This window comes from Chiloscyllium plagiosum, chromosome 34 (assembly GCF_004010195.1).
Source record: "Chiloscyllium plagiosum isolate BGI_BamShark_2017 chromosome 34, ASM401019v2, whole genome shotgun sequence".
Taxonomy (NCBI): Eukaryota; Metazoa; Chordata; class Chondrichthyes; order Orectolobiformes; family Hemiscylliidae; genus Chiloscyllium; species Chiloscyllium plagiosum.
In genome coordinates, this window is record NC_057743.1 from 32213728 (window position 1) to 32227527 (window position 13800).

Consider the following 13800-nt stretch of genomic DNA (forward strand, 5'->3'; position numbering starts at 1 on the left):
ATTGATAATTTCAACGTTCCAAATTATATGGAATATTCAACAGCCAAAAGGTGTCACTTCATTGGTCATTTGGCATTCACCAAGGTGCACTTTGTGAAAGGCAATTGCTGAAGTAAAGAAGAGAATATTTATTGCAATATCAACCAGAATCATGGACAATTTGGCCATTCCCTCCACTGGCTTTACCAAAATAATCCATCTGAGTACGGATGAGCAGTTAAACACATAAGTTCTAGTCAATAAGATCTATTCAGATTGAGGGTGTGAAGTTTAATTGATTATTAGAGTATGACAGGTTTATGAAGTTTGTGATTGTCATGTGGGGATCATGGGTTGAGACTGAACCTTACCTGCTGGTATTTCACATTGTTCACTATGCCTCTATGAAACAAAGTCCAGAAACCAACTCGATGGAGCTGTCCGACTACTCTACAGTGGTCTTGTGAAATACCCAAGATCAAAACACATTTCGAGAACTGAGCATTTGTGTCTTGAAAAATGAGGGGTCCCTCCTTTTCTAGAATGCAACTTTTTGTTGATCTGTCCTGAAGAAGGGAAGAATTTTCTGTATTTTATTTGCTGTTTGTTTCCTATTATTTGGATGGTAGGATTGGTTGGAGTTATTGTGGAGCAGTGGGGTTCCAAGTAGATTTTCTGGTTCAGCCAAGAAGCAAACCAGGTTGAAATGATTCAGATACCTTTTGCAAGCACATTGTCAGGGTAAGGTGCATCATCATGCATCATCTTCCGCCTCGGAACACTTCAACCCCAGGGCATCAATGTGGATTTCAACAGTTTCCTCATTTCCCCTTCCCCCACCTCATCCTAGCTTCTAACCTCCAGAAACTCGATCCCCTGACCTGTCCGGACTTGTCCGACCTGCCCAGCTCCTTCTCCACCTATCCACTCCACCCTCTCCTCCCTCCAGCACCACTGATCCAGAATCTGGTTTCCAGCATCTGCAGTCATTGTTTTTACCTCTAATGTAAGGTGTAGTCTAGTGATAGCTGGTAACCTTTAAAACTGTTGAGGCCCACACCACATGTGTGATACCAATCATATGTGCAGTACATTTTATCATCTTTGTCAATATCTATATTCCATTATTGAAAGAATCTAAGGGCAAAGAAGAGTTTGAGGGCAACAAAAAAACCCCCAGAAATTGCTGGAAAAGCTCAGCAGGTCTGGCAGCATCTGTGGTGAGAAATCAGAGTTAACGTTTTGGGTTCAGAACTGGAAGTATCACTCGACCTGAAACGTTAACTATGATTTCTCTCCACAGATGCTGCCAAACCTGCTTATAGCTTCATTCTCAATTTCTGTTTTGGTTTCTGATTTCCAGCATCGACAGTTCTCTCGTTTTTTTTTGTAAGAGTTTGAGGGTAATTGTTAAACAGGTGAACGGAGAGGAGAGGAACAATTTTGAGAAAACCAGACTCTCTTCTTGAGCCTATTCTTCTCAATATTATCTGAGGACAGTTGCGGAAAACACAATGAAAGGAGGGACAAAACAGCTTTCCAGTAACATGATGCAGCTCAATCTCTTGGGATGTAATCGCTTTCTGGAATTCGCCATATGAAAAGAAAGTAGTCATTCTAACCATACACCTTGATCAAATTGATTTTAAAAAAACTCACGCACAGTGCCGGAGCTCATTGCCCATTGAGTGGGCAAAGTGATAAGTGAACATGGAGAATTGTATAAGGAGTGCATGTGTCACACTGTAAGTGGTGACAAATCTGTAAGCAATTAACAGCATTGGGAGGGTGAGAAAATGGAAAACTCACCCATTAGCAGTGAGGAGTACATTGATGAGCTTATAACACCAATTTACATAGATCTTAAATAAATGTTATGTAACTTAATCCCCACTAATTTAATGAACTTTGCACCTGTCTCTTACATTTTCAACGTGGCTCAGTGGTTAGCACTGCTCCCTCACAGCGCCAGGGACCCAGGTTCAATTCCAGCCTCGGGCGCCTGTCTGTGTGGAGTTTGCACATTCTCCCTGTGTCTGTGTGGGTTTCCTCCAGGTGCTCCGGTTTCCTCCCACAGTCCAAAAATGTGCAGATCAGGTGAATTGGCCATGCTAAGTTGTCCATAGTGTTAGGAGCATTAGTCAGAGGGGGGTGGGTTCCTCTTTGGAGGGTCGGTGTGGACTTGTTGGGCTGAAGGGCCTGTTTCCACACTGTAGGGCATCTAATCTACCCGCCCAGTGGAAGCTGGTGATTTACATGTGGCCTCCATGACTCTCTGTTAGAATCCTTTAGGCTGCAGGACACTAGCTCATAGAGCACTGGATTGAGCTTGGCATTGTTTCCTCTGTCAAAACTCACTGAGCTGACACTCTCTAGGACTGAGATTCAGGAAATTTAGAACCCAGGATGCTGGGCCCATATTTAAAGGGGCACCATACAATTCAGAGGCTGAGCCGATCCATAAAGTGGTGTCACATATCCAAGTTCCCAAGGGGAGGGCATGTAGGAAGCAGCCTGCAGTGCAGTGTGGAGATAGTGGCATTGTGTATATCATCCACCATACCTTCAGGTGAAACCACCAATGCCAACAACTGACCTGTGTCACAATGTAGGTATGTTCTGTGTTGGCTTTGGGACATCTTCATTTGCTGCAGCAACTGAAATTCAAATGTTGGAGATTTGAAAAGCAGAGATTTCCTTTTTAAAAAAAAAATCCACAAAGCAAGGCTAGCTGGCCTTCAAGTATGAAGCTAGATCCTGCACAGCCATTAGGGTGACCCTCCCCACACCCTTCCAACATGTGAATCGTAGAATCCCTGGAATGTGGAAGCAGGCCATTCAGCCCATCAAGTCTACATGACTCCTCCAAAGAGCATCCCACCCAGACCCACACCCCTACCTTGTAATCCTGTACTCCCCTTGGCTAGTCCTTCTAGCCTGTACATTATTGGGCAATTTAGCATGTCCAAATCTGCCCATCTTTGGACTGGGGGAGGAAACTGACACAGACATAGTGAGAATGTGCAAACTCCAGACAGTTGCTCCAGGCAGGAATCAAACCTGGGTCCCTGGTGCTGTGACACCGCAGTGTTAACCATTGAGCCATCGTGCTGCCCCGAGTGGTTCAGCAGCAAGATCTGAATACCCGTTTTTGTTAGCTTTACACCATGCAATTGGTTTCAGCTAACCACCAAGGACCTGTACCAGATCTCAGCTAACGTGCAGGCTTGCCATTGCCTCACTTGAAGGACTATCCGAGGTGTAGTGCATGTGGGGAAGGGCTACGTGATAAATCTCATTTATTTCATTATCCTCGTCCATTGTGGCTGTCTTCATTAGCTGTTACATCAGAGGCTAAGTTAAGAGAGCGTGCACAAAAGCTACAGGAATTACATTAAGGCAATTTGGGTCAAATTTCCATAGTGGCCCATTGAGAAAATGAATAGCTGAAATGATTTGTAAATGGCTTCATCAATGATAAATCATAGGTATTTTAAGGTATATGCTGAGGTCAGGAATCTGGAAGAACCACTGTGGTCTTCAGTGAATAGCACTGTCTGATCTTTAGAGAAAGGAATCTCTCTGTGTGGTTCTGTTCTTCGGTGAGTCGTTAACTAATAATTCCCACTGAAGTAATTATTTAGTTTGCAACACAATCTCTTCAAAGCAACACACCTTCTTAGAACATATATGAGGCAAGTATGGACAGTCAGCTCAACAATGCCAAAATCCTACAACCTGACTGAACTACACAGATAAACATTAGATTCTATGCTGTTCTGTATCTGAATGCAGCTGGTACTTCACTGTTTGAAGTTTGACTATAATTTACAGTGAATTATATTTGTGGATGAACTGCTGTATATGTACATATGCTTTCACTTCTTTGGTTTTGTCTCTTGATCTTTACCTCCATCCTCCTTACCTCCTCATACAGTTAAACCTCAATGAAATAAATCCAAACAGACTGAGGAGGGTAGAATCAAATCGAAAATCAAGAAGTTTTAACAAAGAGCCCAGCACGGCAGATTACTACAAGAGTCTGGGAAACGACGCAGAGGAGAAAAGTGGAATGGCGCCCAATGAGGAAGTGAGTTTGCTCTATGACACAGCTAAACAAAGTGTTTATCTAAAACTCTGATCCAGAAATGATTGTGGGTAACCTCCAAGCCAGAGTAACTAGGTAGTAAACAAAAGCAAACTACTGCAAAAGCTGAAGTGCAGACAGAAAATGCTGGAAACACCCAACAGGTCAGGCAGTATCTGTGGAGAGAGAAACTGAGTAATGTTTCAAGTCAATGGCCTTTCATCGGAATTGGGTCAACCTTGATCCAGAATAAATCGTCTTCACAGTAAATTCTTGATTCATTTCACTCCCTTCTAAGTTCCACATGATGTCAAAATAATTTTTAACAATTAAAAATTTATAGTGCACTACTTTTATGTGAAGGTAACAAGAACTGCAGTATCCTGTTTGGAATGTGCTTAGTGCCGGTCTGTGGCTGGAATTAAACACAACAGAAAAGTGGAGCAATTCGCTATTTGGTTGAAGTCACCACATGAGCTTTTACTAGTAAGTTAAAAATCACACAACACCAGATTATAGTCCAACAGGTTTATTTGGAAGCACTAGCTTTTGGAGTGCTGCTCCTTCATCAGGTAGCTGTGTCCACCTGATGAAGGAGCAGTGCTTTGAAAGCTAGTGCTTCCAAATAAACCTGTTGGACTAAAATCTGGTGTGTGATTTTTAACTTTGTCCACCCCACTCTAACACCCAATGTACTAACATGTTTCAATGAATTTCCTCTGACTCCATTACCTCTATCTGAAATAACACACCCATCCATCCATTGGAATATCATTAACTTAGCAAGGGCTCACATGATGAAGTTATCCGAAAGGCAGATACAATGCTGTATGACCTCCTTCAGTGCTACATCGTTCCGAGAAATCATTTAATCCCTACAGTGTGGAACTAGGCTATTCAGCCCATCGAATCCTCACCGACTCTCTGAAGAGAATCCCACCAAGACCCACCCTCTCTCCTATCCCATAACCCTGCATTTCCCATAGCCAATCTATCCAACCTGCACACCTTTGGACTTTGGGAGGAAACCAGAGCACCCAGACGAAACTCTCACAGACACTGGGAGAATGGCTGAAATTGAACCTGTGTCCCTGACGCTGTGAACCACTGTGCCAGTGACAGTACAGGATATATGGGAAATACAGCTAGGAAATACAGGACAGGCTTCTTTAAAACTAAACAGTCTAGGTGAAAGATTGTTAGCGTTATTTGAAGTAATTTGAGATCGTGTCCATTGCCAGAGTTGGCTGGAGGATTGCTGCACTTCCTTCCAATGTTCTACAGTCTGTGGGAAAGTAAAGTTAACTTATGACTCATTTCTAACAAAATTCTGCTGCAAATTGCTTCAAATTCCCCTTATCCTCTCACCTATTGTGAGGAGCTACATGCATCAAGTGCCATCTTCCTCTCAACCTCCAAAGTTGTAGCCAGTAACTGTCTTCCAGCCACCTAACAAACCTTACCTTGATTTTGCCCTGTTCCCTGTTGCGATCTACTGCTCTGGTGGGAGCTAAGTTTCAAAACTCATATCCTATCCACTACCAAGATCATTTATCTCTTCCTCTGAAACATTGACATGTCTCCATTTGTACCTTACTCCATTCTTGCTAAAAACCCCGATTGATACTTGTACCACTATTTGGCTTGCGCTTTTCAATAAAAAAACTCCAGTGCTTCCAATTTGGGTGTGTAATCTTTCCCATGTTTACAGATCTTACAGAGTGTTGTGCACTCTGTAAAAGCACTCTGTAAAAAGCACTCCTTTTTATGAAGGAGGGCTTATCACTGATATGCAACTACATGGGTATTAGCATGTGCTGTCTTATAAAATCAGCAGCAAACCTTTGCTGCCTCACAACAGTGGTTGCACTTTTAAATGTCTTCCTTTGTTGCCAATGCTTTGGGGATGATCTGAGAATCATGTTACATGAATGCAAGTCTTCTCTGAAAAGCTCAATTACCCAAAATCACCAAAATTCCATTTTTTCTGCACAACAGAGTTTAGGGGTTGAATGTATATCCATGCAAAATCACTCCTGTTTGAAATGTTTTGTAACTAATAAATATGTTATGATTTTGAGATGCTGGTGTTAGTCTGGGGGGTACAAAGTTAAAAATCACACAACACCAGGTTATAGTCCAACACCTGATGAAGGAGCGGCGCTCCAAAAGCTAGTGCTTCCAATTAAACCTATTGGACTATAACCTGGTGTTGTGTCATTTTTAACTAAATAAATAAATATGTTTTCAGCGTATAGTCGGCGTTGTAACACTTGGCAACCAATTTGCACACAGCAAGCTGCCATAAATGTGATAATGATGTGACAGTCTGTTTTTGTGATGTTGATTGAGGGATGGATATTCTCCAGGACAATCAGCTTTGCTCCATATTTGCTCACAAATAACAGGATTGAAGTAAATTCTAATTCAAGGTTCATCCCACATTTAACGAGCTGATTAATCTTAATCTTTGAATAGCCCTTTGTCTATTTTGCACGTAGCAACATCTAAAGGTAGTTATAATCTTTTCTGAGTGTGAATAAATGATTTATTTATTGTCACTTGCATTCAATTTTGAATGATACAGTAAAATAATGAAAAGCTTCAATTATCACCATAATCTGGCACTATTTTGAATAGTTTAAGAATAAAAAGGATAAAAAATATAACTGAAAGAGAGTCCTGATCACTGAACCAACTCGCTGACAACACCTACACTGCCACCCCTCCCCTACCGCCTCACCACAGGCTGTGCTAGACCCACCAACAAAGGAGTCCCCTCTCATTAGGCACCAACTCTTTGCCATAGGGCCCACCTTACTGAAGCCAACACTGATGCCCTTGCCAGGTCCCATGCTGAACCCACACTCATGCCGCAACCAGGAGTCCCTTGGCTGCCAACTTGGTGATGCCAGGAATCCCGGCTCCAGGCATACCACGTTGCTGGTGCTGCTCTGGGCCTACTGCAGCCAAGAGTCCCTTGCTCCACTGCCAGACCAGGTTGCCACTACCATCTCACCAAGAGTCCTACACCAGCTGCCCTCCTCAGAGATATTGCCTCCATCTTGAAAGGTTTGTTACCGCTACCTCCAGTCCCAAACGCCAGGAGGATGTCCATGCTGCTGCCACCACCACTGCCTCCATTTGGCCATGAACAGCTGTGTCCACCACTACCTCCAACCACTGGGAGGAGCTGCCAGTCTGTGCAAGACCCGCTCTAGCTGCCACACTGATTTTGCCCATCTTGAATCTTTGTTTCTTACTCATTCCCCAGTGCACACATATTCGCCAACTTAGTGCAGAAAGATTCCACATTGTTTAGTAAACGATAACCATTTTGGTGAAGAAACAATTTATTTGTGAATATATTTTCTACAGTTTAAGATAGCAATATACCTTTAGATCTTACATAAATGCAACCTGTGGATAATCAACCAAAGAAGTATTTTTGTAATTCATCAGATTTAGATCAATCTGTATGTAATTTAAATAATAACATTTTCATCATGTTTTGAAACTAAAATGATTGGGGTGACTTATTGAAACTTCCAGAATACTGAGAGGCCTGGATAGAGTAGACATGGAGAAGATGTTTCCACAAAATAGCAATGGTAAAGTCATGTGATTCAACATTTGCTATTTATTGCTCAATCAACTTCACTAAAAATAGATTATCGAGTTTGTTAACTTATTTCTGATTCTGGGATCTTGCTGTGCATTAATGGGTGCTGAATTCCTGTATATTACATCAATGACTACAATCATATTTCCTGTCTAGGAGATGAAATACTATGAGATGATCCAAGTGCAAAATTTCACTCCATGTGAAAAACTCTTTATCAAGTATTTTGCCAACTTTACTCAGTTGATCATTATCGTATCCTTATAAAATGTAGGCTTTATTTTCACAGTAGAAACCCGGAAATTAAAATGAGATAAGAGGATGAAGAAAGAGCAGAAATGAGCCATTCAGCCCCTCAATTCTGCCTGGCCACTCCGTAACATCATTGATCTGTTTGTAATTCAAATTCCATATTTCTAACCTGCCATCATTACTTTTGATTCCCTTGCCTAACAAGAACCTATTGACCTCTGCTTTAAAAATATTCAATTACTCTGCTTTCAACACCTCTTCAGGGAGACATTTGCAAAGTTTCACAATCCCTTGAGAAAATAAAATTCTCCTCATCTCTGTCCGAAAAGGGTGATCCCTAATTTTAAAACACTGCCCCTAGTTCTGGACTAATTCATATGAGGAAACATAACTTCCACATTGAGTGAATGGTGCTGAACATTGTGCAATCATCAGAGAATATCTCCGCACCTAACCTTATGCTGAAAGAAGGTCATTGATGAAGCAGTTGACAATAGTTGGACCTAGGACATTACTCTGGAGAACTGAAGTTGTCCTGGAGCTTAGATAACTGATCTTCAACAACTTTGCAGAGTTTTCCCTCTGATTCGAATTGACTCCAGTTTTGCTAGGCTCCTTGATGCCACTCTCTGCCAAATGTACCCCGGTTGTCAAGGGCTCTCACTTCAACTTTGGAATTCAGCCCTTTTGTCCATGTTTGAAGCAAGGCCATTAATGAGTTAAGGAGGTGAGTGGCCCAGGTGGACCCCAAGTTAGGCATCAGGTGATTGTCGCTAAGTAAGTGCTGCTCAGCAGTAATGTTGGTGACACCTTCCTTAACTTTCCTGATGATTCTGGGTAGGCTGTAATTGACCAAGTTGTCCTTTTTTTTTAATACATGGATAATTTTGCGTATTGTCAGGTAGACGTCACTGTTGCAGCTGCACTGAAACAGCTTTGCGAGGGAACACAGTAGTTCTGGAGCACAAGTCTTCAGCACTATTGCCAGAATGTTGTCAGGGCCCATAGCCCTTACAGTATCTTGTGCCTCTGGTGGCTTCATAACATCTCGTGGACTGAAACAAATTGGCTGAAGACTGGTACCTGTGATGCTGGGGACCCCTAGAGGAGACCAAGATGGATCATCCAGTCAGCATTGCTTGTTGAAGATTGATGTAAATGCTCCAGCCTTGTCTTTTCCCACTGACATACTGAGCTCCCCCACCATTGAGGATGGGCATATTAGTGGAGACTCCTCCAGTGCGCTGTTTAATTGTCCACCACCGTTCATGATTTGGATATGACAGGACTGCAGAGCTTAGATCTGGTTTGTTGATCGCTTAGCTCTGTCTGTCAGTTACTGCTTATACTATTTGGTATGCAAGTAGTCCCGTTTTGTAGCTTCACCAGGTTGACACTTCATTTCCTCAGCGCTGCTTCTAGCATTCCCTCATAAACTCTCTTTTGAACCAGGGTTGATTCCCTGACTTGATGGTTATGATTGAATGGGGGAATATAAGTTATTGTCATGCAGCACAGAAACAGATCTTTCAGTCCAACTCATCCAAGCTGAGCAGGTTTCCCAAACTAAACTCATCCCATTTGCCTGTTTTTGGCCCATATCCCTCTAAACTTTTTCTGTTCATGTAGCTGTTCAAATGTCTTTTAAATGTTGTAACTATATCAGCATCTACGACTTCCTCTAGCAGTTCATTCCATGTACGAAACACCCTCTGTGTGAAAATGTTGCCTCTCAGCTCCCTTTTAACTCCTTCTCGTCTCACCTTAAGTCTATGCCCTCTCATTTTGAACTCCCCTACCCTTGGGAAGAGAGCTTTGCTAATCACTTGTCTATGCCCCTCATGATTTTATAAACCTCTATAAAGTCACCCTTCAACTTTTGACGTTCGAGGGGAAAAAATAGTGTGAGTGTGCCCTTCCTCTCCTTCCAGTCTCAATAACATCCTCGTAAATCTTTTCTGAATCCTCTCCAATTTAATTAGATGCTTCTGATAGCAGGGTGACTAAAATTGGACGGAGTACTTCAAAATGTAGCCTCACTAAAATCCTGCGCAGCCACAACGTGATATCCTAACTCCTGTACTCAATGCTCTGACCATTGAAGGCAAGCATGCCAAATGCCTTCTTAACCACCGTGTCTACCTGTGGATGCCACTTTCAAGGGACTATGTACCTGAACTCCCAGGTCTCTCTGTTTGGCAACACACCCTAGGGTCCAACCATTGACTGCATAAGTCTTGCCCTCGACTATCTTATCAAAATGTAACGCCTTGCTTTTATCTAAATTAAACTCCATCTGCCAGTCCTCAGTCAGTTGGCCTGCTGTACTTTTAGATAACCTTCTTCATTGTCCACTATACCACTCATTTTGATGTCATCCGCAAATTTGCTAACCATGCTGCCGATATTCTTATTCAAATCATTTATATGAACTGATTCCAACAGAACATCGCTGATCACAGGCTTCCAATCCAAAATACAAACTTCCGCCACCACCTTCTATCTCCTACAGTCAAGCCAATTTTGTATGCATTTGGCTAACTCTATCTGGATCCCATGTGATTCAGCTTTACTAACCAGTCGACTATGCTGAACTGTGTCAAAGGCCTTGCTAAAGTCCATGTAGACAATATCTACCACTCTGCTCTTATCTATCTTCTTGGTCACATCCTAAAAAGAAGTAAAACAAAAACTCAAATCAAGTTAGTGAGACATGATTTTCATGATATCCCTAATCAGTCCTTGCATTTCCAAATGCATGTAATTCCTGGCTCTCAAAATCTCCTCCAACAACTTACCACCATGATGACAGACTCACCATCTATAGTTCCCAGACGTTGCCTTGCAGCATTTCTTAAATAAAGGTACAACATTAGCCACCCTCCATTCCTCCAACACCTTACCTGTAGCTGTAGATGATGCAAATATATCTCTGCCATGCAGCCTGCAATTTCTTTCCTAGCTTTTCACAATGTCCTGAGCTAATATTGATATACTAGACCATGATCTTACAGATGGTGGTGAAGTACAGTTTTGTTGATGGCCCTTTATTGTTTGAAATCTGTCCCATTTAGCAGGCTGATAGTGCCATACAACACAAGTCTCAGTGTGAAGACGGGACTTTGTCTCCACAAGTTCCGTATGGTGGTCACTCTTCATGGGCAGATGCATCTGCAGCAGGTACAGTGGTGAGGATGAGATCAAGTATATTTTTCCCTACTGTTGGTTCCCTCACCACCTGCTGCAGACCCGGTCTAGCAGCCATATCCTTGATGACCCGACCAGCTCGATCAGTGCTGCTGCTGACAACAAATGGTGACGGACACTCACAGTATATTCTATGTCCTTCTGTGTTCAACACAGAGGAGTACTGATTCATTGGCCGAGGGGATGGGGGTGTTATGTTTGAACAGGAGGAGTTTTTTCCTTCCCTATGTTTGATCTGATGTTGTGAGATTTCATGTGGTCCAGAGTCAATGTTGAGGACTCCCAGGGCAACCTCCTCCCAGATGTACACCTTCCAGCTGTCCTGGTGGAAAAGGAGATAACCAGAAATGTTGAGGGCATTGTCTGGGACATTGTGTGTAAGGTGTGATTCCGTGAGTACATCAATGTCAGGCAGTTGCTTGACTGGTCTGTGAGACAGCTCTTCCAGGTTTGGCACTAGCCCCAGATGTAGATGAAGAGACTTTGTGGGGTCAACAGGACTGAGTTTGCTGTTGTCTTTTCCAGTGTCTTAGTCAATGCCAAGTTATTGTCAAGTTTCATTCTTTTTTAAATACTTCAATCATGTCACCCTCATTCTTCTAAATCTCAGTGAAAACAAGTCCAGTGTAACCAGCCTTTCCTCAAAGGGAGGCAATGGCCTTTGGTATTATCGTTAGACTATTAATGGGAATCGGTTTAGCTCAGGTGGCTGGATTGCTGGTTTACAGACCAGTGTGATGCCAACAGTGTGAGTTCAACTTCCATCACTAGTTTGAGTTACCATGAAGGACTCTCCTTCTCAACCTCTTCCCTTGCCTGAGGGCTGGTGGCCCTCAGGTTAACTCACCACCAGTTGCTTCTCTTTAATGAGAGAGCAGCCCCTATGGTCTGGTAAGACTATGGCGATACAACAACAGCAACTATTAATCCAGAGACCCCTGGTAATATTTTGGGGACAGAGGTTTGAATCCATGCCAGATAGTGGTATTTGAATTCAGTAGAAATAAGTCTGAAATTAAGAACCTAATGATGACCATGAAACCATGGTCAATTGTTGGAAAACCCTTCTGGTTCACTAATGTCCTTTTAAGGAGCTGCCTGGTCTGGCCTACATGTGACTCCAGATCCACAGCAATGTGGTTGACTATTAACAATTGGGGATGGATATGAAATGCTGGCCCAGCCAGTGATACACACATCCCTTGAATGAATAATAAAAAAAATCATTCCGGGTATCAATCTAGTAAACCTACTCTGAACTGCCTCTAATATAATTAGATTTAAGAACACAGGGTAATTGATTTAGGACTGAGAGGAGGAGAAATCTCTCTATTCAGAGTGGTGAGTCTGTGCTATTCAGTGTCATAAAACATGGTTGAGGTCAAAATATTGATGATTTTCAAGGAGGAGTTAGATATTGTTCATGGGGTGAAAGGGATCAAAGGATGTAAGGGGAAAGTGGGAACAGGTGGCTGAGTCGAATGATCAGCCATGATCATGTTGATTGGTGGAGTAGTCTCAAAGAGCTAAGTGATCTACTCTTCCTCCTATTTGCTGTCTTTTTCCAGTGAAATAGTCACTATAGTGGGGCACTATCTCCTGCTTTGGGAGATTACAATTTGTGATAACTACTTTTTTAAATGGATTAAATCCTGGGGTCTGGAATCCTCCATGACAATAGTAATGGGTGTAAAGTAAAAATTGTTACATATGTCAATGGTAACCTGTATTTTTAATCACCAATTGCTAATTATTTTCACTAGGGCTCTCTTGTATCTCAGGAGGGACTGAGGAATGGAAGTGTACCAGAAAAGCAAACAACCAATGACATACCTGCTCCTCCACCTCCTCCCCCACTCCCTGAAACTGGGTCAGTCCTTGCTCCTCCGCCTCCCCCTCCTTTGCCATCCACAGGGACCCCACCCCCACCCCCACCCCAACAGCCCAGCAACCAACAGCGGCGACCTTCATCGTCTGCGGCAAGTAAGTATTCAAATTTATTATGGTTTCTCAAATTTCTTTAACCATTTTGCACAGATTCTGTGAAAGAAATGGCTGGGGGAAGGGGAACAATCTAATAGTGGTTTTTAAAACTATGAAGGGTTTTTGAAAGGATGGAATTAAAGAAGATATTTCCAGAACTGCAGGAGTCTGAAAGCAAGGGGTTGTAAAAAATAAGATAGTCACTAATTGATGCATTTAAAAAAATTAGAAGACACTGCCTTACTTAGAGATTGATTTAGAATGGGAAATTTACTACCAAATGGAGCAGTTGAAATATGACCTGGATTCTTTATGAGGGAAGCCATTGAGGGCCTTCAGTTGAGAAAAAGTTGATTATGGCCCTTTCTACTCAGACTTTGCTTGATGGAGATGGGAGGAGATTGGGTATCTGACGCAAAGACCACCCACCTCAATTTCCAAACCTTCCCACTTATTCTGTGGCTCCTGCGAGCCTAGAAAATTATAGGTATGTTAGGAATAAAAGAATGACTAGGGTAGGAATAGGTCCAGTCAAGGATAGTAGTGGGAAGTTGCGTGTGGAGGCGGAAGAGATTGGGGAGACACTGAATGAATACTTTTCTTCAGTATTTACTCAGGAACAGGGCATTGTCGTCGATGTGAATACTGAGTCACAAATAAGTAGAATGGA

The 13800-nt window shown here is 42.4% G+C and overlaps 1 protein-coding gene across 3 annotated transcripts in view; it reads left to right on the forward strand.

The window, feature by feature from the left end:
• Window positions 1-13800, forward strand: part of espn (espin) — a 190758-nt gene that overhangs the window by 90191 nt on the left and 86767 nt on the right. For all 3 annotated transcript variants that reach the window (XM_043676085.1, XM_043676084.1, XM_043676086.1), the window contains exons 8-9: window positions 3917-4069; window positions 12911-13130. In XM_043676085.1, coding sequence (XP_043532020.1) covers window positions 3917-4069; window positions 12911-13130 — 373 coding nt within the window. The remainder of the gene's footprint in view (window positions 1-3916; window positions 4070-12910; window positions 13131-13800) is intronic.